Source organism: Metarhizium acridum, assembly GCF_019434415.1.
Source record: "Metarhizium acridum strain ARSEF 324 chromosome Unknown scaffold_356, whole genome shotgun sequence".
NCBI lineage: Eukaryota > Fungi > Ascomycota > Sordariomycetes > Hypocreales > Clavicipitaceae > Metarhizium > Metarhizium acridum.
This window is the reverse complement of record NW_027094030.1, coordinates 420,880-444,917: the sequence shown is the minus strand read 5'-3', so window position 1 is coordinate 444,917 and position 24,038 is coordinate 420,880. Positions and strand designations below refer to the sequence as shown.

The following is a 24,038-nucleotide window of genomic DNA, read 5'->3' as shown; positions in this document are numbered from 1 at the left end:
ATCACAGCGGTGGAACATACCGAGTCCTTCAATACCACAGCACCTTGAAGAGCATTCTTCAGGCCCAACGCCACCAAAGGTTTTCCCTAGACGAACACCTCCTTCCTACAGGCTCAGTTCTGCAGATGGACTATCCATCTGATGGATAGCGCTGCTATCGTGAACTCCTCAGTGAGCCCGATCCAACAACGGATCCGAGTCGTTTGTAGAGTTCTTAGGTGAGTCTATGAGCTCTGATACATTTACTAGCATCCCCGTAGACGCCTCCCACTTGATAAAGAAGCTTTGATGCGGTCATTGGTTGGCAATCAAACGGTTCTACAACTGGGTACCTGAGAGTTCGCCATCATGGTAGGAATATCGAGCTCTTAAAAGCTCTCTGGAGAGAAAAGAAATAGCGTCCACCAGATAATATTAACGCCATTACCCACTTCATCTCGCAGTATCGTTCTAAGATGGAGGTTAGACTTGCTGTAGCACTTTTGTGGAGTTGTGCTCTTCTCTCGGGCCAGGTTATGCTTTCCATTATATGTTAACGATCTCGGACATACAATTCTCGGTAACCTAATGCTATGTATTCTACATCCTCAAACTGGGGTGAATACGGACACTGTAAGCTGCGGGTTTCATGAGTCCAATCGATTTCCCGGAGAGGAAAGGGACATTTGTGGTATATGGGATACGGAGACGCTGGCAGTCAACGCTCTATTCCGGCAGGGACATTGTCGGATGACTCATAAATGGATACACTGGTCTTGGCTGAAGCGAACAAGGGCCTGGGTCTGAGCCACCGTTTCGATAGAGGTCCGACGAGCCGATCGACGGGCTCTAATAAAGGTCCGGCTTCTTCCAACTGCAACCTGACATGGGACTTGGATGCTCACTCTACTCGGCTCAAGCTGGCCTGTGTCAATCCACAGAGGTCTTCTCAGGGCTACGATTCAGACTGAGCTGCTTGCATGTCGCAAGCTAGGTGCAAAATAGCCTTGGATTTCAGATACATTTTCTGTGAAGGCTCTGGAGACGTGGCTGGAAGGAAATTCTGACGAATTTTGACTCCCTTGGTTCAAAATGAGATGCTGCAGAAGCATTCACCATGTGGCTGGTTCTATAAAGCTGATGATTTCCTCATTTCTACGGCACAGGAGGTTTGTAGCGAGTACTTTATGAAGATAGACATCAATGAAAGAGCGTCCTTTGTCAGGACCCTAATCTGTTTAGAATATAGGGAGGACGCAGAGTATTCGAAGCTGGAGGACAGAGCAGCTGTTGAGCAGTCACCCCTCTGAGGAGCTCTCGTAGGTGCTCCTTGGAACATTTGCACAGGACAACTTCTTACAACTTGGGACACGTGACTGACAAAGTCTAGTAAAGATGGGGGCTTTACCAGGTATTGGGCTCGACGGGGAAGCTGCTGTCTGGCTCTATTAACCGTCTATACACAATGTCCATAGATCGCCGGGCTGGATGTGTTCAGTCCAGTTGGCACCTTCCTCCACAGTCGTTTTAATTTCGTAATTTATCTTCAAGAGAATTAAACGCAATATCTTCCAAAGGTGGCATCCCCGTAAGCTCTGAGTTGCCTTCCTGATGCCCAGGCGCTTACAGAGACTGAGCGGCTGTATCCTATATAACGCGCACATCGGACCCCAAGCAGAAGTCAACCACTCCCTGAGCGATTCACGGAATCAGAAAAAGTAGGAAGTTAATTAGACGCTTCGACCTGTCTATTTCAGTCGGAGGCAATGCAATACGGAACGTGATGCAACCGCAGAAACGTATCTACAGCATAAAATTATATATATTTTAGGTGGGCAAGTTCATCCTTCTTAAGTTCAGGTCCATCTCTGTCTCAAAAGCCTAGGATCATACACCACGATCACTTAAGCACCTAGGAACTTACGCTCAATTGAAAGCTAATATTTCCTGCGATAGATGCCTTAGCAAGACCAAGGTCACCAGCAGAGAACAGGTCAACAGGCTGCAAGACGGCATTCACGGACTTATTGCCGGCCAGCTTGGACAAGGCGGCCTCGCCCAGCCTGTCGGCGACCTTGTTTCCAAGGAGGGTATAAAAAAAGCCGAAAGACAGGGTGTTACCGACGAGGGCAAGTACCTGCCGAAACCCGAAGATGCTTTCGCTAGGAAATAATTTGCTACGGACTTTGAGATATAATTTCGTGTGAGATTAATACTATAATGGATTGGAGTAAGATATTCATGAACCAAGTATTGGCTAATGAGATATGAAATATTACTCTTTGTATTCTAGGATGCATAGTAGTTAAATCTGTCGTGAATTGCTCCCGTGCCTGCACCGGAACTTTGACTGTTTACGCACCTCTTTCGTGAAATTCTTGTCTCCCGTTTTTAGCACAACTGCTTGGATTCTCTATATAGTGATAGATTCTACGCCCACGAGGAATTATTTGATGAAAACCCTGGCCATGCCTTGACAACTACTTTGAGGGGCACTGAGCCTTTCCCTGCTGCATCTGTTGAATTATTGCTACGTGCTATGTAGCGCTCGTCCTAGCCCTTCATTTAACCATTACGAAGAGAAACCATGTAATGGTTAAGAACAGGACAGGTGGTTCGCGCGGAGCTGTGTGGTAACTGGTATATTGTGACACCTAATTTTGTTGCAGGAGGTAAACTACTCTTTTTTACTACATCAGCGCTCATTCCTCCTGCTACTGCTGCACCTATTCCTACATTACTTAAACCTTTAACCGGGGGGGCTAATACTGTATTTTCTACTACTTCTCCTTGACAAGGAAGGCTCTCAAGCCTCAGAATCCTGACCAGGACAATATCAAATGGTCTTATTGTCTGTTGCATGGGCAGGCGCCATGGTAGCATTCCAGGAATTTTGAGGCTGTTGCTTGACCCTTGCCATTTGAAGCTTCAACATGGTCTCCTGAAACTTGGTGCTGCTCAACATTTCTCGCAGTCGTTGGACCCGGACTTTGACTTGGCTCATATCAATATGTTCCAAGTCAGCATTTTCCAGCAGATTGTCAACAACTTCCGTGCTTAGTCCCATGATGAGAGCAAGATAAGGGGGGTTGTCCGGGTTGCTCCCGACAGGAGGAATATCCGGGTGCGTGAGGAATCGCACGGCTCCAGGATAATGCGCGTCAATCAAGTTTGCCATGACGCCTGAAAACTCCTTCTTGGCCCATTTCATCTTCCACTCATCATATACCCTTCCGTATTTCATGGTAATAAGGAGGTGAAGCTGTTGAACAGCCTCTGCATCTTTGGATGGCCAGAGCGCAGAAAGCTTATCCATGGTCGTTTTACCCTGGAGCAATCGCGCAACCTCCAGGGTGTGGTGTAGTGAGAGCATATTAAGCTTGTGCAATGATAGTCCGGTTAATTGATACGTTATAAAACGCCGCGGTGATAGGACCAGCGGATCGATTCCTTCGAGGCCCTTTGACTGTCCCGTGATGTAGGCAATATCGAAAAGACTAGGCAAAGATGGCGGAGTATTAATTAGATGTGTGCTGATCTCGCTTAGCTTCCTGTAGACGTCTCCCGAATCACCTAGTCGGTCTCCGAGAAGCCCAAGATCTCCAATAAAAGTTGTCGTATAGTGGCGAACCATCTCGGGAGATGTAAGCTTGGCGGTAAAGTTTTGATTATATCCGTTGGATAACGCTTCCAGAGAGAGATCGATATTCTGCCTTAGGCGAACTGGTATATCCAGCAATAATTGGCGCTGCGAGCGTATGACCTCAATTGAAGTACGACTTCGAATCTTACTTGCCGCTTGCTGGGCCTCGATCTGGATCTCAGCCTTCTCTTCGGCAGATATGCTAGCGTTCAATAAGGTCCTGCTGCAGCTTGCGTGAACCGCGCCAATTCTCTGTGCGGCTGTAGACAGGACGGCTAGGGACTCGACAGCAAGAGAGCTATTTAATTTATCTCGGAAGCCCTTTTCTGGGTACAAATATCTATCCGAATAGATATATGTGTAAACCTTGTCATCAAGGAGCTTGGCCCAAACGTCATCGCGGGCCTTTTGTAGACTTTCTTGGTCAGGCAGTCGCGGTGGTTTAAACTGGGCTATAATAGCCCGAACGACATGAATAACAATGCCGACAGGAGCAAGTGGACTGAGCAACAGTCCGTCGCCGATAAGACACATGGCTGTATCAATGTCGTCAAAGCTGCCCTTCTCCATGTCGGCCGCCGCATTTACTCCACAGCCAATAAACGGGATAATAGATGTAATAGCCGCAGCTTTGTCGAGCGCTGAGACGTCCTTGATGAAAGACTGGAGGACTCCGGCAACCCACAAGCCACCGCTAATAAACAAAGGAGCAGCTGAACCCAACTTGAGAGGCCTTAGTGCAGGGGATTCCGGTGCAAGCGGCTTATATCCCAGCAGATTTTTGCGTACGCCAGCCAAATCCAGTGACCACGTCGCTTTTGCAAAAGCAGTCAGTTCACGAGCGGCTGCGAGCTCGGCAAACTCCTTTTCCGACACGGATTCGGCTACCTGGGATGCTCGAACCTCCTCTGGACTTGCCATCTGTTCTTTTGGAATGGTAAGCCCTCCCTCTTCACTGGGAGGACTGGTCAGCGGGCTTTCTGCCAAGAGAACTTCATCGTCGGTAAAATAGGAGCGTTCACAGGCGTCTCGCTTGTGAATGGGAGCTAAGCCAGCAGAAATAGTTTGTGTATTTTCGGGAGCCAGACGTTCAATAATGTCTCGGGGCAAAGCTGTGCTGCCTTCGCTCGCTGGTTTGCTGTCATATGAAATGGCATCAAACACTCTCTTGCCGATGACTGCCGTGTCGACAATAGGACTTGGACGGCCGCCGAGAACAGCCAGCGTTAGATTGGACGCCGGCGGCGCTGCAACGGCTTCCAATGCGAAAAAGGCAAGGAGCCGATGGGCCTTCATGTTTGTTTCATTCGTAGTCAAAGAAAGAAATGTACTGGTTGACTTGAAGGAGTATAGAAACACAAGTCAAGGGATGTTTACACATTCGTTCTCTTGACCTGCTTATTGTGGGAGGACACTGTGGAATTTTGGCAGCAGGGGGGCTTTATAGTCCCCAGGGTCAGTATTGGCTTGATTTGAAGGCCGACTTCGCGACCAACTGCCGGCACTACTGGTAACGTCGGCATCAATATTCACGAACAGAGTAGAAGTTCTAGTAACAGGGAATATAAATATATGTGAGCAAATATACCCCTACTAATAATTTTCCTTGCCTTGTATGACGTTACTTTTGGCATAGCCAGCCTCACTGACTGACTCGAGGATGCCTGTTTCCCAACCGGCATTCATGCCGACTGACGCCCAACCAACGGACGGGTGGGACGAATGACCGGGCTGTGAGCTAAGCATATTAACTCCTCATGACCTTTTAACGCTATAAAATTGAGCTATAATAGAAAAAGCAATACATCAGAGGTGAAGCTCCACTTCTCAGGGTGGATTATCTTGTTGTATGTAAATATATGCGACAAAGATCCAAGTATGAGGGGTCGAGGTTGGCTCCAGTCTTCCAAAAAGGAGAAATGTGCCCCTAGTGATAATTGCCACCAGAGCTCAGACCTGCAATCAAAACACCTTGCTACGAACCCTTGTATTAGTCTACTAGTTGGTTTTACTTTTAAAAAATTTAAACCAGGGGCCCTCTGATTTACAGTGCTCTAGTATAGACTTGGCTACCTGACTTGAAGTAATTGCACTTGTAGTAAGAAGTATTGACCCTGAAAGTTTCGAGAAGCATAACGATTAAAAAAGAAATACAATACGGCAAGAGATATAGCTACTTTAGTATAAAATAACAATAGAAGTATTAAGGAGTATTAACACAAGAGCTTTAAAGCATGCTACATAAGTTGTAGCACAAAGACACAATCAAATACAAGCAATACTTTATAATTATATTAGGAAAGCATTTGTTGTATTGTCCTGTCTGGAACACTAGTCACAAGTCTAGAAAAGTACACCAGGACGATGAGGTCAAACTCTTATTTTGGGGAATCAGAAACATGTTGATAAGCTATCATTCAGGTGTCTAGGGGCTCGGCTTGGCATCATCAGGCCTCTTAGTAGCCGCCGCACCATTGTGCTTCACCTTCAAGACCATGGACTGAATCTCTCCAAAAGTATCGGCGATCTCTTGAAGATACAAATCCATGTCCTTCATGTCATCTTCAGAGTTGGCTGCGCCAGAACTGGGGTCCTGAGACGAGCCTAGGCTATCCGCAAGTTTAGAAGCCGCCGTTGCAGCAGACGAAGGACCGCCGGCGGCAAGTGCCATTGAGGACATCAAGACTATACGTTATATTAGCTAGTTTGTAGACTTCATTGAGCTTGGACTAGGTGAAACTTATTTGACGCACAAACCAAAATTCCGGTAGCAGCGACGCGAACCATGTTGACTCTGGGTTATTTGGACAGGTGCTCTCGAGTACAATATTGTTGAACCCGGTATATAGGATGAGGCGCCAAAGAGTGTGAAGGGGGGTAAAGAGTTGTCTTGGAGCAATAGGGACAAATGGGTACGTGAGAATAATATTTCACAAGGGCTAAGAGACTTCTGTACTTGGACCATGTAGAAGATGGCATCGGCCACGATTTATAGATGGTACTGACTGCTCAATTGTTTCTAAATTTTTGCTTGTGCATTAAGCACAAGGTGCTAGGATATGAATCCCGCAGAGCGAATGTTACGAACAAGGCCCAAAATGACTAATTGGACCCCTGCCTTTTTTTGTTCCGCCTGAATCAAATGCTGGTTCGTGGTGGTACATAAAATGATAGTAGGTCGCGGTATCCGATGATAGCTCCACTTTAACCCTAACTCTTAACCCTAACCCTTAGACTAACCTTTGACACCGTACGGTGTACCTCATATCATGTCTTCACGACCCTCCCTGGTACGACATGTTTCGTTCTAGTATGCGTTTTTGAACTTTGCCAAGAGTCTAATATGTCAGAGCCCTTCTAGTTTATTCCTCAGAAAGCTCTGCTATTGCGACGCATTACCAAGTATTGTAACCTCAAGTCAGACTATGGACCTAGCTTTAATAAACTGGGGCATGACGAGTCGTGCAGAATATATAATTCTTTAGATTAATAATTAAGCCATGTCTATAGGTACTCCGTAAAGTGGCGTAGCATCCATAGTAATGAGAGTCATGTAGACTTATAGCATAAAGCCAAGACAGAGTAATGCTAGTCCCATCAAAGAGCATACCATGTTAAAATCCACATGATGCTCTAAAGATTCTAATACGTTGACACTATACACGTCTATGATTATATTAACTCTAAACCTTTCACTTGCTATTACGCAAGTTACTATTTGGCCATTTCGCTGTTTCCTATTAGTATCACTGGGCAATATAACCCCCCCTCCCAAATGGTAGGTCTTTACCGAGTTAATACCTCAACGAGCATTATTCTAACTGCACATACCGCAGATGCTTTTCCTTGCCTTCTTGTTGCTACTCAGCGTAGCAGCCGGGGCTAACTATCCCACGGCGCAACCCCGCGAAGTCGCCCAGCTCCCCATGTCAGACAAAAGTCCCCCAGGTTTCTTCTTCCGTGGCGACTCGCGGCATTATCAGACTGTATTCGAAGAAGGCTTTAAGCCCTACCGCGTCCACTATCTTCTCGATACCTCCGAGGTCAAGTGGGTATCAGTTACACGACGTGCTACCACGGCGATTTCCTATGCCAATGGCCATCATGGAAATGTTGGGCAGGCCGGCGACACAGGCTACGTTTACGTCATCTCACCCGAGGGTTTGCACGATCGCACCGCACACTATCTTCCCAAAATAGACAGGAGCAACGCCTGGAAATTCGAACTGGCAGTCGAGGGAAATATAGACAAGGAAACAATTGTCGGCGCCTACTTTTTTAAAAGTCTGAAATCCGGGAGACCTGTGCTTGTGAAATGGCATGCTAATCCGGGATACAAATATGCAGCAGAAAGCCCGTTTACTCCAAAAGGCACCTCTTGCTGGGCCAGGTCTTGCACGGCTGCAAGCCACTTGATTTCCGCAGTATGTAGTAGTATTAATTGCTTCAGGGCAAGAAACTGCTAGATGGCGAAATAAAGTCGGAGGGTATTATAAATTGACGGCTGTGGACATTGAGCAGTGAAGGAGTAATTCTGACTCGGGAGTACCTAGTTACAGATCAAAGCTCCTTTTCAAATTGGAAGCTGATTTATCTATTTGTTAATAGTAATCAGGCTCCTTGACGAATATTTTACGTCTTTTCCTAGCTCGAGTGAAAATCTAAAAGACGCGGCATGTGGTAATGCCTCTTCAACTCAGAGCGGCCATCTCAAAGATCGCCGTACTGCTTCTTTCTTGGGGTCATAATTAAGACTAAAAGTCAATTACATTCTAAACTCAGTATTGAGACGTTAGAGATGCTCAGTTGATGGTGTGAGTGCAGACGTGTACTTGGAATTTTCAGCATAGTCCTGCACCATGCGCCTCACATCTCGCACTCTTTTTGGGGCGGGCTGCTTCAACAATGGCCGCGGTCGGAAGCACCAAGTGCATCTCCCGATTCTGTGCGTTTAGAAGCGAGGAAAGCGATGTGGCATTGTGATATCGAAAGTCTGCGTTACTGTTGGCCTGTGAGAAACGCGACCTACTCACGTGGCCTACTGCTATTTTAAGCTTGGTCCCAAGACTGGATCGGTAAGACCGACAAACTGCTTGGCTTTCTCGACATTCCTGAAAGCCTCTATAGGGCTGGTCGTCTACGTAACAGGCGCAGTACGTACCCAGTTAGCATCCTGGACATGACCAACCACCCTGAACAGAAACGCTTGGCTAACATGATACAAGAATTCGCCGATATGGGTTTAAAAGCGCAATCTGTGGTGCCACAAGCAAATGAAGCGGGTTCTAGCAGCTTATTTTGATATCATAGTAAAGACTCACAGCTTTACGTAGAGACAAGTCTCGGGGTCGTAAATGGGCTGTCCATCGATGGTCACTGCTCAATAGAGAACATGGTACGAACCAATCCATATACAACAATGCCACGGCTAACCATACCACAGACTCTCAAGACAACGCCGGGCTGGCAGGGTTCGGCCGTGGCCGCATACAATGTTCTGCTGAAACGTGTCAAATTAAATAACGCGGCGACGTTCCAGTTGTAGTTTAATAGGAATTATGCGGTAGGCAAAGTGACTTGGCTGGGCTATTGCGAAAATGCCCCGCAAGTCCGATAGCTCAGACCATCCTAAACAAACAATTTGTGTCTCTGCAACAAGAGCAAGATTTACCGGACCAACATAATCTGAGAGCTAGCGTGAGTTGCCAGTCATGGTCTGGGTGCGCTTTTTATTAAAGATACTTATGGTGTATAAGCCGAGAGTAGTAGTCAAGAAGCTATCACAGGAAGAGCAAACGACTTGGGCCTCCGTCTCTTGGGATGCTTACCCGCATCACTTATTACCATGTACACGTCACCGCTCTACCCACAAGGTTAATATATAGTAATATTGATAATACTTAAGATATGAAAGACAGATTGTTAGTATTTTTAAAGCCCTATTTATTATATTTATCTCTCTTATATCAATATAAACTTCTACTCCGGATAGTTGTTTCCTTCCACTAACACTAATACAACGCCAAGTACACCATGTCTAGAGCTAACTACTCCACCAAAAAGTCGGAACGTAATAAACCTATAAGAGTAATCTCATACTATGATAAGCTAGATAACAAGAGTCCGTTATATAACATTTTATCCTAGGGGTTAAAAAGTGCCGTGTAGATCCCCCCATCTTGTTGCTCAGCCCTCCACAATTTCCGCGTGATTTGTCATACGCAGTTCCCCGTTTTCACGGCTCTCAAGTACCCGGCGCTCAATGCTCCCAAAGACAATGAGGGCCCGCCTGCGCAGGGCATCTGACATGCCGTTGTTGCCCTGCTCGTAGTCAAACTCCCACCGTCCATCCACCGGCTCAAAGGTCGCTCCAACACCTTCCGCGGCTTTTTTCAGATCTGACTCGGTTTCTCTGTCAGTCAAGCTTGGCAGGGTCATATTTTGAAACAAGTAGGGCAGAATAGACGATTTCCAGTCTCCCCTCCACGGGCTGCGGTGGCTGATGATGACGATGATGACGAGGAAGAGGAACTCCGCGGCAACTTAGATTTCGAGAAAACAGAAGAAGCCCCAGTGAGCCCGGATATATGGCTCTATGAGATGCGTATGGCCCTCTACGTACTCGATGCCGAGACTTTTTGGGTTCCTTCGCCAAGTTGCGCCTATGGATGTCGCAAGACCCTTGGCAAATGCGTCAACTGTAGAAATGTCCAGCCGGCCCCAATTCCAGAGCTTCAGTAGCCACGCATCTCCCCGAGGATGCCCGCGCTCTCCGTAACTCACCGTTGCCCCGCTGAACAATTCGTCGGTGAATGCCTTCATGGTATATACCTCGTGAAAGCCAACCTTAAAGGTGCATTCTGGGCGGTAATAAAGAGGTGGTTCAAGATAAGTGTAATGTTCGTGAAGAGATTCAAGATAGCTGTTGTATGAGCATATGTCCACCGTGTGTGTGTTGGTTTTGTTCTGAGAGGCGCGACAGTCGATCCAGCTGCCATTATAGAATGTGCGATTCACCCCAAGATCGAAGGACTTGGCAGGAAAGTCATAACGTTGCCCGGGATGTAGAAATTGTCGTTTCCGTATGTCTTCATGTTCGGCATATACATGATTTGTCATATTAGCCATATAGGTCTTGACACACGGCGTGAGGCTACATTCAAAGGCGATGGCTGTATATGTCGCACTATCTATCTCATGACTACAGTCATATAGTCCTTGGCATTTGAGAGCCAATATCTGAAAATCAGACAGGCTAATCCTTGGCTTTTCGGGACCTAATATAGCTCTTGTATTTGCAGAGGTGGTCATATTGACCAAATACATCCCGTAATAGTTCTTGAAGGATGGTGATACCGTCGACCCGTAGCCGGGCAAGAGCCATGTCTTATTGTCAAGCTTCAGTACCTGATCGGAAATATCGGAACAAGAATGGCACATGTCGAGTGTGGTAAAAAGAACAGGGAATGAGCAATTTCCTGTGGAGCAAGTAACATCGGTGATGACAGAGCTGTTCGCCGGTGGCGAATAGATGCCTGCGAAGATAGCAGATTGCATATCAGCTGAAATAGAGCGTTCTGACTCATCATTTGGCCCTATTATTGTGCCTCTTACATGGCATACGCGAGGGATATACGCCAAGTTCGGGAGACTTCGCACACACGTAGTAATCGAAACGTATGCTTGAGAGAAAGGATCGATTGCCAGGGAGAGAATGGCAAGAGCAGCACCAAAACTAGCGACAGATCTATTTCACGTTACTCAAGATATCCGTTTGCTATCATGAGAGTCTCAGCACAAGAGAAACTTACGACACGCTCCGCCCACGGAACTGGGTAAAGACAAGTATGGCGGAGCCCAGGCACCACGGCTCGCCTGGTCGTACTTATCCATGTCGGCCAGACCTCGATCCTTCTTTGAGAAGAGAAGCCACTTTATGTGACCCAATCCTGTGTCTTGCGATCAGAATCATGTCCTTGAAAGGCCAGCGACCCACCATACGCACCGCCCGAAATAGGCACAGCCAGCACGCCCTTGAGAATGGCAGTTAGAATTGCCACAACGGTGTTGATAGAGAGAGGAGCCCTCCATTCAGAAAGAGCCTGGTCATTATAGACGCGCAAAAGGGTGGCCATGACTGCCGACCGGATGTGTATACCAGACTTTTTATCATGAGCAGCCGCGTCCAGTTTGTTCGATTCTTTAACCGGCAATTTCGCGGATGAAGACTCTGACTTTGCCTCTCCGTCCACATCTGTGAATCCGTGAAGGTCTACCTGAGAATCTAGTTTTGTATAGATTCCCGCCATTGTGCTGCTGTTTGCCGCGAAAGAAGATGGGTCAAGTGGAAAGTCGAAAACGAATAAAATATTCAAACTCTGGGGGACAACCAGTCTTGTTCAAGTCGTACGACAAGTAGCGTCTCTGGATAGAGATGCAGTGCCCTGCCGAGAAGTAGTATGCCAGAACTGACGTTTCACAGAGACAAGGTAATCATCTCGCTGGTATTGCAAAGAGGCTCTGAGAGTCAAGTAGAAAGCCGGACAGACACCCTCGCCTCATGGTATAAATCCGACGAAAAAGGAGGGGGGAACATGGTAGCCCAAATGCCGCGAGGGATAATGGCCTGGACGGGCCGGGCCGGGTCTGTAACACAAATTGAGGTTGTTCTGCTTTGTAGCACCTCATGGGCAACGGTCGTCAAGTCATCGACCGGTCCATCTATTATTGTCTCTCTTGATTCGAACAACAGAGACAAGGTGGCGCATAAATTGCTCCACACACCATGCAAGAATGCCGGTATTGACTTCCTATGATAGAATCCATAAGTATCTCTCCAGTCCCGCGACGATTCTCCGCCTTGTGGTACTGTTGTTGAAATTGCTTTCGACGAGGCGGCTAACATGGTTGGGCACACAAGAATTTATCGCACTGCGCCCAATATAGCATTGCATAACTATCAGATCCGGCTTTCAGTACCACCGACCTCCTTTTTGGTTCCTTTCCTCGTAACGCGACCAGAACATGGGCATGACGTGTCAGATGTCCTGGATGCTGGCTCGGAACACCCAGTTCTTCTTGTCGTCTACATACCGCTCAATGTTATTGTCCCCGATAGAAGACGAGTATAGGTTCGCTTTACCTCGGCAAATGCTAGTAGAGGGTATAATCATAAATAAGTTTAAAGGAATAATTATTAAGTGAATTAAAAAATAAAAATTAAAAAAAAAAGAGCTAAACACAAGATATTTAGTAGCATGAAATAATAACTTATAAAATATATATATAAAATTAACAAGTATAAGATTTTAATAAGTAAAAGAAAGGATAAACTTATATAATTTATTAATTTTTATAACGACAAGTAATATAATATACTAGCTGTACCTAGGCTAGAGAACCGTAATAAACCACGTAATACCAGACACTATAAACACATTGCGATGCGTCAGACGCTAGTAAAACATGGCAGGAATAGTAACTAAAAAGAAGGCCAGGGCCGCCGAAAAAGCTACTAAATAACACGTTTTGGTAGTTTATCCTCATCCCGGAGGGATATTAATATATATATATATATAACTAACCAAGCTAAGCCCCGACTAGGGGAGGCAAAAGCAGCAAGGGTACCAAACCCAATCAGTTTAACGTGGAGCCAGGAGGCGGGGCTTGCCCTAAGTTGGTGGTGACATGAGGCCCTGTGAGGCTCTGTGTGTGAGGCAGAGAGACTTGGAGCTTGCCATTTTGTGGTGGCGACATAACTACTATTGGCACGAACCTGAGCGCTTACTAAGACAATCTGAGGCAACTAACCGCAGAGCCCCAAACTTGCCAGCCAGGCAGCACTCCCTGTCCTGCTGTCGACCATCAGTGCCTGCCTGCTCACCGGTTGGTGCCTGGTACCTGGTACCTGGTTCCTGGTCCCAGCCCTTTTGCTGCCGAAGCACAGGCACGTCGCCGAGGCACGAGGGAGCACTGAGAGAGGAAGACAATCATCCGCTGCACATCAATTAATGTGAGTAGAACTGGCCATAGCCGCTGATTTCTCTGCATCCCGGTTCAATAGTCGCCGGTACTTCCGGTGACCTTGCTGTTACCACCCTTGCTCAAAAAGCCGCCGACTCGCCAAGGCTGCCACCGAACATCTCCGACTACCGTCAGCCCGTGTCCAATTCACCGATCATATAAGACGAGGGGCAAGTGCAAGCTTAAGCTTTTATTTGACAATCTACAGGGAGATTACAAACACCCAAAGTTCCCATTCATCTGCCATGACAAAGTCGCTCATTCGGACGGCCTCCCTGGCTGTCCTTGGCCCGCTGGCCTTGTACACAGTCTTTTGGAGTTTAGCCGTGATACCATTCTTCCAGCGACAGTACGTGGCTTTATCTCACGAATCATGAAACGTCTCAGCTCTGGCTAACTTGTCTTTTAGCTTCCTATACGCGCACAAGTTCAACACACTATTCTGGTCTGACGTGAACGAGCCAGAGAGATGGGGGTTTGCAAGTTGGTTTCGCCAATGGACATGGCACCGCGAACAAGGGTAATTAACCACTTTCACCAGAGCATCAAGTTGCACCCTTTTACTTGAAAACACCCGACGACAACTATCTCTACGCATGGCACGTTTTGCCTCTCCCTCTGTATCATAAGCATGAGGACCAAATCGTGCAAGGGGCGTCATCCGAGACTGTCCCCCTTGACATTACCAGTACAGAATCGTTCCGTTTACTAAAATCGGACCCCAAGGCCAAATTGATTCTGTATTGTAAGCACTTTCTGCTAGGTTTCCAAGTTTACGCGCATTTGTCCTAACATGTTCATAGTTCACGGAGTTTGTTCCCCGTTGCCGAGGCTGAGCTGCGAATCACTTGACCATGCTAACGGATTCCTGTCCTAGAATGCCGGTCACATTGCTCAGATGTTTAGGGCAGACAGCTACCACTCACTAACCGACACGTCATCATATCACGTAGTTGCCATTGACTACCGTGGCTACGGTCATTCCACAGGCGTTCCCAGCGAAGAGGGCCTCATCCAGGACGCAGAGACACTCGTCAATTGGGCCATGAACGTGGCTGGCATTCCGTCTACTAGAATCCTCCTGTTTGGCCACAGCCTGGGGACGGCGGTGACAAGCGGTGTAGCTGAGCGATTTGCCCGCAAGGGCGTTGACTTCGCCGGCCTCGTTCTCGTTGCTGGATTCAGCGATCTCGCCAATTTGCTGACGGGGTACCGCATTAGCGGCGTTTTCCCAGTCATGGGACCGCTTGCAGCCTGGCCCTCTGCCGTCAAGTACCTGCAGACGTACGTTGTGGACAAGTGGCATTCCGCGGATCGACTTGCCAGCATCGTGCGCAACACCAAGAGGAGGCTGCGCCTGGAGCTGATCCATGCCTACAGCGACTGGGACATCCCGTGGCAGCATGAGGACATTCTTTTCCAGGCAGCAGCCAATGCAACAACCAATGGCCTCAACCAAACCGAGTTTGACCAGTTCAAAGAGAGGCACATGGAGCTCAGCCCCGGAGGCGACGGCTTTTCAGTAACTGTAAAGTCTAACCCGGATACTGTTATCAGACAGCAATTGGTTCTTCACGGAGGTAAGTGGTTGAGCGCTGGCAGTGACTGTCTCGGCGGGAGCTGACATGGGCTTAGGCCATAATGAAATCGTAGCTTCTTCGCCCGTGCTGAGAGCAGTAATGAGGTGTTTTGACGAGTAGTAATGAAATAGACAATTTTATACTATATATTGTAAGAGAAATCAGTCTACAAAACCATATAGGTGGTCCCGCGATTCTTCACAACCCTCCAGATACCATGCTTTGGCTCGTGTGCAACCGTCCAGAAGGAGACGAACGCGTCTGCCTGTCGTCCGTACACAGCCGCAAGGCGTCAGCTTATGGATGCAGCCAAGTGGATAATGTCATGATATCCCTGTCGCGAGCATATTGTAGGCGTGTTATCTAGCGAGGGCGACAGACATGTCGACGGCCAAGCTTGGTGACAAGAGGACAAAGATGGAGGAGCGCACTTGGACAAATGCGCAACCCCGCAACCTCCAGACGTCGATTGTTGAACTGAGACCTGCAAACCCCCCCACCATCCCACCATCTAACCCACCAAAAAAGAGCCCCGGCTCGTCTCAACGTTTCAGCTTCAACACCATCACCAGTGGCACCACGTGCAAAGGCGCACCGCTCCCAACATGCCGCCCGAAGAGTCCAAGATGGCCGAGCCCATTGTCGACAAGGGCAAACAAGTCGACCAGGGCGAATCCGAGTCCGAAGATGACGAGCCCGCCGCCGCCACCACGGGCGCCGACACACCGGCAGGGACGTCCACCGGCAGCAAGAAGAAGAAGTCGAAGCGCAAGAAGGCCAAGCAGCTCCTGACGGGCAAATCCGACGAGCAGAAGCAGGCGGACGACGTGAAAAAGGCCATAGGCGGCTTGACGCCTCAGCAAATGAAGGAGCTGGTGTCTCTCAACCCCGGCCTCATGCAAGAGCTCGCGGCTGCGTCTGGCAGCTCGAACCCGTCCCCCGACCAAGTCGCCAGTATGCTCAAGAACATGAACCTCGCCGACATCATGACTGGCCTGGCAGCCAGCGGCAAGAATGCCAAGGACATGGGCGCGTACAAGTTCTGGCAGACGCAGCCCGTGCCCAAGTTTGGCGAGGAGGGGGGCAAGGTTGAGGACGGCCCATTGAAGATTCAAAAGGTCGAGGATATCGACAAGGAGCCACAGCCGCTGGTGGCTGGGTTCGAGTGGGTGACGGTGGATTTGATGGACGACGGAGAAATGAAGGAGGTGTATGAGCTGTTGAACGGGCACTACGTCGAGGATGACGAGGCCATGTTCCGCTTCAACTATATCCCCGAGGTGCTCAGATGGTAAGTCTTGCCCAGGTGTGGCCCCTCAAAGAAAGGAAAGAAAGTAAAAGCTCGAGATATTTCTACGAAATCACCTAACCTGAGACCCAGGGCCATGATGGCGCCGGGCTGGCAGCGCAAATACCACATTGGTGTGCGAGCATCGCAATCCCGCAAGCTGGTGGCCTTCATCTCGGCCATCCCCGTGCACATTCGCGTGCGCGACAAGACCTTCACGTCGTCCGAGGTCAACTTTCTCTGCGTGCACAAGAAGCTCCGCGGCAAGCGCCTCGCGCCGGTCCTCATCAAGGAGGTCACCCGCGTCAGCAACCTGGACGGCGTCTGGCAGGGCCTGTACACGGCCGGCGTCGTGCTGCCCCGGCCCGTGAGCACATGCCGGTACTACCACCGCGCGCTCAACTGGAAGAAGCTGCACGCGTGCGGCTTCAGTCCCCTGCCCGCGGGCAGCAAGCCGGAATACCAGGTGCGCAAGTACGCGCTGCCGGAGACCACGGCCACAAAGGGCCTGCGCGAAATGCAAGACGAGGACGTGGATGCCGTCGTGGGCCTGCTGAAGAGATACCTGGCGCGGTACGACATGGCGCCAGAGTTTACCGCGGAGGAAGCCCGTCACTGGTTCTTGCCCAAGAAGGACTCGAAGCAGGTGATTTGGTCCTATGTAGTCGAGGTACGTGACGAATTTGCCCCCCAAGGCCGAGCTAAGCACCTACGACGCCTCTCAAGTCTGACCATGCATAATCCAGAACAATGGCAAAATCACCGACTTCTTCTCCTTCTTCTGCGTCGAATCCTCCATCATCAAGAACAACGACGTCCTCCGCGTCGCCTACCTCTTCTACTACGCCAGCGAGACCGGCCTCAGCGAGCCGTTTGACAAGCCGTCTCTCAAAACTCGTCTCAACGCGCTCATAAACGACGCCCTGATCCTCGCCAAGAGGGCCAAGCTGGATGTGTTCAACGCGCTGTCGCTCATGGACAATGCGCTGTTCCTGGAGCAGCAAAAGTTTGGCGGAGGCGACGGGCAGCTCCATTACTACCTGTTCAATTATCGGGCCAGCCCGATTTCCGGCGGTGTCGATGCCAAGAATCAGCTGGACGAGGACCATTTGAGTGGCGTTGGGCTGGTGATGCCGTAGGAGTAGGAGTCCCAGTAGCAATAAATGATGTGTGACGATAGCCAAAGAAAGCATTGCCATTCACGAGCATAGGGGACCGCCACCGACCGTGTTTTGTAGGAGTGAAGCAGTCCATGAACGAACTTGGGATGCCTTGTGCGCTACGATAGTCTGGCAAAGTACAAAGTTCCATGCCGTTCTGGTTAAAGGTAGCTGATTTGCAATACATGCTGCTTTTCACAAGCATCCGCTTCCGCGTGGCGCGGAGTCAGATGCGTACTTTGGTACTGTATCCGCCGTTGGAGCGCAATACTGAACCGGTCTGTTTTACCGTGTGTCACCACAATGAAAGTGCGTGCCTCAAACTAGTCCCCCCCGTCTTGAGGCAGAGCACGACTGTCTGCGCGCAGCGAGGCCTCTTGTTTGCCCGACCGAAGAGTCGCGGTGCCGGTCGCTTGTTCCGTATTCATGAACAGACTTGGACCAAGGCTAGTGACGCAGAAGCAGAGTCGGACCACTCACTTGCAAGAGTGGAATGGGGTTTATGAAGCACATGAACGGGTATGTGAGCGCCAATAGACCACGGGATTCGGCGAGCTCCAGTCTATGGCATACATATATTTAGCCACCGAGAAGTATACACGAATATACTGTAATATCTCATCAATTGATGGTATAAAGCGCGATAGCCAGGTACCTGATCTGGTTTAATACTTTTTGCCGCCCACTGTACTGTATATTTACCGAACTCTCGGGGCGATGGGCACAAAGTGGTCCTGGTTGCGAAGATGGAACAGTCGAAGCCCGTTCGTGGGTTAGGTGTGTGAGATCAAAGACGGGCGAGTGTACTCCGTAAAGCACCCTGTGGCTGAACCCCAGACGGCTGCTCACTCGGATGAGGCGTCTGGGGTTCGCACCAACCTTCAACATCCGTCAATGTCGCCAGAAACTCCGTCGGAGCGAAAAACAACAGTCCGCTCCGGCCGCGCGTGCACCAAGACGACATGAAGCCAAACCTGCCATCACGAGCAAAGCAGCCTCACGTCACCAGCGAGAGGCCCCTTACAACGTAAAAACAGTCTCGAGCCAGCAGAGTGTTGCTTCCCCCGAACCCCGCCGTCTCGCCGCCAAAAAAAGGAGAAACCATTACCAAACTCCAAACCTCGGCATCGTCACCGCACCACCGAGACACATTCCCCCCCGTAGAAACCATGGCGGAACCGTACGTCCCATGTCCCACTACCTATTCAAAACTAAGCCAGAGCTGACGAAACCATCCACGCCTCAGAACATACAACTTCCCCTCGGTGGAGGAAACCACCAACCACCCAGCATACAAAGGCACCGTCTGGAAGCTCGAGCCTCACTCATCAGGCCACCTGCCCGTGGGCGAGGGCCGCGGCGGCCCCTTCAACCTCTACTGGGAAGTGCACGGCAACGGCCCAACCAAGCTCATCGTACGTCTCCTCGGTCCAGAACAAGCATGCCGCCACCTAACACCGGGCAGCTCATCATGGGCCTCGCCGGCACAATCACGTCGTGGCAGATCCAGACGCACCACTTCGGCCACCTCCACGGGGACCAGAACTCGGTGCTCGTCCTCGACAACCGCGGCGTCGGGCGGTCCGACAAGCCGCTGGGGCGGTACACGACGAGCGGCATGGCGGCCGACGTGCTCGAGGTGGCCGACCACGTCGGGTGGACGCGGCCGCGGCAGCTCAACGTCGTGGGCATCTCGCTGGGCGGCATGGTCGCGCAGGAGCTGGCGTGCCTGGCGCCGCGGCGCGTGCAGTCGCTCTCGCTGCTGTGCACCAGCGCGCGCGTCGACAGCGGCAAGACGCCCGCCCGCGCCGCCCTCGACCGCGTCGCCATGCTGCGGCCCAAGACCGAGGCCCGGGCCATCCGCGACACCGCCCTGGCCATCTTCCCGCCCGCCTTCCTCCGAGCCCCCGACGGCCTGCGAGTCCCCTCGCCCGCGCGCTCGCCCATGTGCGCGCCCGCCGACACCCCGGACGGCGAGTACCCGCGCTTCGGGTCCAACTTCCAGCGCTTCCAGGCGCAGGAGCTGCACAAGCGCCGCAGCCCGGGCGCCTTCACCCTCGCCGGCTTCGCGTGCCAGCTCCTCGCCGCGGCGGGGCACAGCAAGTCGCCCGCGCAGCTGCGCAGCATGGCCGACGCCGTGGGCAGGGAGCGCATCCTGGTGCTGCACGGCACGGCGGACAAGATGCTCGTGGTGAGGAATGGCGAGCGCCTGGCGCGTCTGGTTGAGCCGGGCGTGGTCATGCTGGTTGATGACATGGGCCATGCGCCCATTTTCGAGAGGAGTGTGTGGTTCAACGGCTTCATGGATGAGAGGCTGCGCGCTTGGTCGAAGCTGTGATGGTGGCTTCATCATGTGTGCGTGCGTGCGGTCTGATGACTTTGGGTTGCTTTTTTTTTTTTTGCTGTTTTATAGAAGCGGTTGGTACAGACTTGAATATGGGCTTTTTATTCATGCACCGGTGTATTACTATGGTACATCTTAAACATTTGGTCGATGGAGGGCTGCTCAGGAGGCCGAGGGAAGGCAAGGGTTGACGCGCGCTTGACGCTTGCGGGAATCTTCAGCCGGCGGTGGTTTCTCCGTCAATGTATATACATGAATATATATACATATATAGGTATCAGAAACTATGTGACTCATTCGTCACGGCAAAAACCACTGCTCATTCACGCATCACCGAGATAACGGCTCTGCATGCGAGCCCATATGTAAACAATCTTCAATCACAGAAGCACAAAAGTCTGTCCGCATGGCCCTTCCAATTACAGCATATCGCGCGCAGCATCTTTGAGTCTATTTTTTTGATAACATGTCTTACGTTATTCACCGCCCTCATCCTGTCCAGCGTAGCTCTATAGCGTCAATGACACCATCACATCCACTACATGTTTTCACTCCCCAGATTGTTTCCCCCGCGAATTCACCAGTTTTTACCTCTCCCCAGCCAATCGTCGGGCCTGCACCTCCCCAAGAGCCTTGGTGCCGCTGAAAAACGCAACAACCGCCACGACACCCATCGCCGGCAGTGTCTGGAACAAGTTCCACGCGCTATAGTACAAAAAGAAGACTCCCTCCATGGCGATGATGGATCCGAAAAAGAGTGCGTGCGAGAGCGGTGCATTGCCAATGGCCTTTGAGGCGTGGCCCAAGTTGCCGCCAAGGCCAATCCACTACAACAGTTAGAACGTAATTACCAAGGGCCAAGAGGAAAAGGAGGCAATACCCCAATGAAGAGAGCGGGCACCGTGGCCAGGACAGCAAGCGAAAACACGAGCGACACAATCTTGGGCGGGTTCTTTGGGTCCGCGCGGAAGATGTGATGGATCTCGGCGAGCTTGCCGTACCGCAGGGGAGCGTCGGGACTGGGAGTAGGATGGCCGGGGTCCAATTTGACAGCGATGTCGAAGACGGGCGTCACGGAGCCCTTTGTCGGCCCCATCGATCCAAGGACGAGGCTGGCTTCGAGGGGAGCGGCCGCGGTGAGAAGCTGGGCGGGGAGGTCCTTGTGGCTCTGTGAGGAGATTAGAATCTTCCGAAACCTTTGCATCAGCACACAGCTTTGCAGCCCCGACGTACAATTTGAACAACGCCCTTGCCGGACTCCTTCACAGTCAGAGCAAACGGCGCCTCCAGCCCGGAAGCTTCCCTAATTACCAGGAACGCCTGGTGCGGTCTCTTGGCCTTGGATCCCTCCTTGGTAGTCAGCGCTACCTTGAGGGTATCTTGGTAGTCCAAAGTTGATTGTCCTCCTAACCCGGTCGGCATCAGAGAATCTGGAAAGGAGGAATAGTCGTCAGTCGTGCGCAATTGAACAGCCGTCTGTCGCTGCCGCGCGCAGCGGTGGGCGCGTAAGGGAAAGAGCTTACTTCTCGACCGTCTTGTCAGATGTCTTGGAACCCACGGAAACGGAAGCATCTGAGAAGGTCCAGTAAGTGGCATGAGCCGCGCCAGCAAGGGCAAGCGCCGTCGAAGCTATAGAGAAGCGCATTGTGTTAGGTGCTGGGTGGTTCGTTTGTCGATGGCAAGCTTCAAGAGGAACAGCTATGTGTGGAGTTTACGGGATGAGGCATACGTGGTTGGAGGTGGGGCCGTGCGAGGACAGTGCGAATTGGCCAAGACGACGTTGGCTTCGTGCAGACGACGCATAGAGTCCAAGGTACAGAGTAGAAGCATTACCGACAACGACCAGACTTTGCACTACAATTCCCATCACGATGGTCCTACCCAGTTAGGAGGTCAAACCGTGTGACTGTCAGCAATTGATGTGCCTAATACGATCCCACGTATCTACCTACCTAGGTGCTTTATACGCCTAGCATTGCTCCACAGAGAAACTTATCAGAGAGAGCACTCGGTATTGTGACCAGATACAAGATCCTGATGCCAGAAATGTTAGCCTAGCTCTCTTCGCTAACATTGGCATCAAATGCTGTAACTTATTCCCTCCGAGAGCCCTGCCGGCGGCCGCCTGCGGCGAGCTGTGGCCTGCGGCCGGCTTTGGCGTAAACATTAACGCCCTTTGTGTGAGGTTTATCATGTATTTATTCGTATTTCACCTTTAATTAATCAGACATAATGCTCGGGGACGCTCCCATTATATAATATTAAAAATGGCAAAGCGGGAAGCTTAGCTGCAGCCAGCTCCTTTGTTTGCCTAATCACCTATATAGCCTCAAAAACAAGAGCCATCTCAGGCGTCATCAACCGCAAATGCAACTCTATTAACACAGATCCAGCATTGTACACTAAACCAGCCATCTAAATCTCCATGATACAGTCAAACGCTCAACAAATCCCACCAAAGAAAAAACAAGCACATCGTTGAAAGCCCTCAAACGCCCCCCAACGCCAAAAACACCAAGCCCCCGAATCCTCACAGCTCAGTCCTCTTGCTATGCACGCTCCCCGTAGCACTGGTCTTCCCGGCGCTCGTCGCAGCCGTCGCGTCCAATAGCCCGCCCAGCTCCATAAACTCCACCACAAAGGCCGTGACGATCCTCGCCCAGTCCCGCGTCGTCGGCAGGTCCAAGTGGTCGCCATCGTCGTCAATCTTGTGCCACACGGCCGGGAAGCGGTCGGGGATGATGTGCAGCACATTCACGCCGCGCTGCATAAAGGGGACGTGGTCGTCCTCGATGAAGTTGCGGTAAAACTCGTGCGGCTCCTTGTCCGCGTTCCAGAGGAAGGGCTTGGCGGGCTTCGACTCGAGCAGGTTGAGGGCGCGCATGCGGGCCTCGAGGGCCGCCATGCTCCGGTACGTCCAGTGCGTGGGGAGAAAGTACGAGGGGATGCTGGGGTCCGGCGAGCCGAGGAGGTCGAGGAGGACGAAGAGGGATATGCTCTCGAGCGGGGTGCGGAAGGTCGACAGCGCCGGGTGGAACGTCATCTCCCATTCTTCGGCCAGAGATCTGTAGAGGGAAAGGAAAAGCAGTTAGTATTGGGAGAATCTTTGACACGAAATTATCAAGTCCACGCACCTCGCTCCGTACAACGAGTCCGTAGCGGACCACTGCTTAAAGGCCTCCTCCCCGTCTAGAAACAGTATCTGCACGCCCTGCCGCTCGTCCAGCCCGCCGCTGCCGTCGTCCTCCTTCCACTTCTTGGTCAGGGCGGCGTCGATGCTCCTCGCCACGTGCATCAGCATGGCACACGGCGCGGCGGAATCAATGGCGCCCACGAAGCCCTCGGGCTTGATGAGCGTGTCGAAGTGCGCCACGAGGGTCAACCGCGACACATCGCCGGGATGCGAGCCGGGAGGATCTCGACTGAATATCAAATTGGAAAACGGCACTTTTTTGGTGCCGCTGAGGGGTGTCTCGCATGTCGAGTTCTGCCACGCGAGCTCCCACAATGGCAGCGAGGACTTGAAGAAGTCGACAAAATGTTTCTGGGTCTTGAAGCTGCCCTCTGTGCCGGGCACTCGGGGGATCAATATGGGCGCCAGGAGCTTGCCCGTGTGTATGTCGAAGTCGTCCCCGGGGGAAGGGATGCTGCGCAAGTCTTCGTCAGTGAGGGCCGCGAGGGCGGCAGCAGGAGATGCGCCGAGCACCGCAAGGAGGATGCCGACGAGCATGGTGATTAATGATGGCATGATGGAACCATTTCGCTGGCTGCCGGACCGTGGTGGTAGAGGCAGGCGATGTGCTTGACGCAAGCCTATAAAGTCGTGGGCGTTTCGAGGTGGTGTTTGGTCTTGATGACACTTTGTCACACCAAAAGCTTAACCTTTACGTACGGAGTACTTACACCACATCTCCACTTTTACCCCGAGAACCTAACTTGCAATTGAAAATCTATAAAAAGGGCACTGAGCTAAAAGAGCGAAATGGCCAAAACTGCATCACGCATATTATATAACTCGACG

At 50.9% G+C, this 24,038-nt stretch overlaps 9 protein-coding genes across 10 annotated transcripts; 3 read left to right on the top strand and 6 right to left on the bottom strand.

Annotated features, from left to right (window-relative positions):
* Positions 1-2,815: 2,815 nt before the first annotated feature.
* On the bottom strand, positions 2,816-4,918 carry J3458_015525 (uncharacterized protein; the record flags this gene model as incomplete). The annotated part of the gene is made up of 1 exon (XM_007816941.2): positions 2,816-4,918. One exon carries the CDS (start codon positions 4,916-4,918, stop codon positions 2,816-2,818), a length of 2,103 nt encoding a protein of 700 aa, XP_007815132.2.
* A 1,129-nt stretch (positions 4,919-6,047) lies between these two features.
* On the bottom strand, positions 6,048-6,302 carry J3458_015524 (uncharacterized protein; the record flags this gene model as incomplete). Its single annotated transcript, XM_007816940.2, has 1 exon — positions 6,048-6,302. One exon carries the CDS (start codon positions 6,300-6,302, stop codon positions 6,048-6,050), a length of 255 nt encoding a protein of 84 aa, XP_007815131.2.
* Positions 6,303-9,808: 3,506 nt separating this feature from the next.
* On the bottom strand, positions 9,809-10,060 carry J3458_015523 (uncharacterized protein; the record flags this gene model as incomplete). Its single annotated transcript, XM_007816939.2, has 1 exon — positions 9,809-10,060. The coding sequence occupies one exon, from the start codon at positions 10,058-10,060 to the stop codon at positions 9,809-9,811; it is 252 nt and encodes an 83-aa protein (XP_007815130.2).
* A 1,496-nt stretch (positions 10,061-11,556) lies between these two features.
* On the bottom strand, positions 11,557-11,931 carry J3458_015522 (uncharacterized protein; the record flags this gene model as incomplete). The annotated part of the gene is made up of 1 exon (XM_066120811.1): positions 11,557-11,931. One exon carries the CDS (start codon positions 11,929-11,931, stop codon positions 11,557-11,559), a length of 375 nt encoding a protein of 124 aa, XP_065974139.1.
* Positions 11,932-13,890: 1,959 nt separating this feature from the next.
* J3458_015521 (uncharacterized protein) lies at positions 13,891-15,345 on the top strand (the record flags this gene model as incomplete). Its single annotated transcript, XM_066120810.1, has 6 exons — positions 13,891-13,994; positions 14,055-14,128; positions 14,187-14,390; positions 14,449-14,456; positions 14,523-15,225; positions 15,281-15,345. 6 exons carry the CDS (start codon positions 13,891-13,893, stop codon positions 15,343-15,345), a joined length of 1,158 nt encoding a protein of 385 aa, XP_065974138.1.
* A 485-nt stretch (positions 15,346-15,830) lies between these two features.
* On the top strand, positions 15,831-17,652 carry NMT1_1 (glycylpeptide N-tetradecanoyltransferase; the record flags this gene model as incomplete). The annotated part of the gene is made up of 3 exons (XM_066120809.1): positions 15,831-16,516; positions 16,607-17,183; positions 17,260-17,652. 3 exons carry the CDS (start codon positions 15,831-15,833, stop codon positions 17,650-17,652), a joined length of 1,656 nt encoding a protein of 551 aa, XP_065974137.1.
* Positions 17,653-18,842: 1,190 nt separating this feature from the next.
* Positions 18,843-21,397, top strand: J3458_015519 (uncharacterized protein; the record flags this gene model as incomplete). The annotated part of the gene is made up of 3 exons (XM_066120808.1): positions 18,843-18,853; positions 18,920-19,088; positions 19,139-21,397. The coding sequence occupies 3 exons, from the start codon at positions 18,843-18,845 to the stop codon at positions 20,009-20,011; spliced, it is 1,053 nt and encodes a 350-aa protein (XP_065974136.1). The 3' UTR covers positions 20,012-21,397.
* J3458_015518 (uncharacterized protein) lies at positions 20,494-21,695 on the bottom strand. Of its 2 annotated transcripts, none has more exons than XM_066120806.1 (3): positions 21,251-21,695; positions 20,898-21,185; positions 20,494-20,844 (listed from the first exon to the last, which is right to left on the bottom strand). In XM_066120806.1, the coding sequence occupies exons 1-3, from the start codon at positions 21,611-21,613 to the stop codon at positions 20,605-20,607; spliced, it is 891 nt and encodes a 296-aa protein (XP_065974134.1). In that variant the 5' UTR covers positions 21,614-21,695; the 3' UTR covers positions 20,494-20,604. The 2 variants fall into 2 exon arrangements, with proteins under 2 accessions (XP_065974134.1, XP_065974135.1); XM_066120807.1 differs by having other exon boundaries at positions 20,898-21,447; positions 21,541-21,695.
* Positions 21,696-22,547: 852 nt separating this feature from the next.
* Positions 22,548-23,765, bottom strand: J3458_015517 (uncharacterized protein; the record flags this gene model as incomplete). Its single annotated transcript, XM_007816935.2, has 2 exons — positions 22,548-23,082; positions 23,152-23,765. The coding sequence occupies 2 exons, from the start codon at positions 23,763-23,765 to the stop codon at positions 22,548-22,550; spliced, it is 1,149 nt and encodes a 382-aa protein (XP_007815126.2).
* Between the last annotated feature and the right edge of the window lie 273 nt (positions 23,766-24,038).

Bases quoted from the DNA above. Each gene is read 5' to 3' on its own strand.
- J3458_015518 (XM_066120806.1), bottom strand. From the start codon at position 21,613: ATGCCACTTACTGGACCTTCTCAGATGCTTCCGTTTCCGTGGGTTCCA. The intron at 21,186-21,250 runs GTACGTCGGGGC...ATCTCCTCACAG, and splicing joins GCAAGGGCGTTGTTCAAATT to AGCCACAAGGACCTCCCCGC. The intron at 20,845-20,897 runs GTATTGCCTCCT...TAACTGTTGTAG, and splicing joins TGCCCGCTCTCTTCATTGGG to TGGATTGGCCTTGGCGGCAA.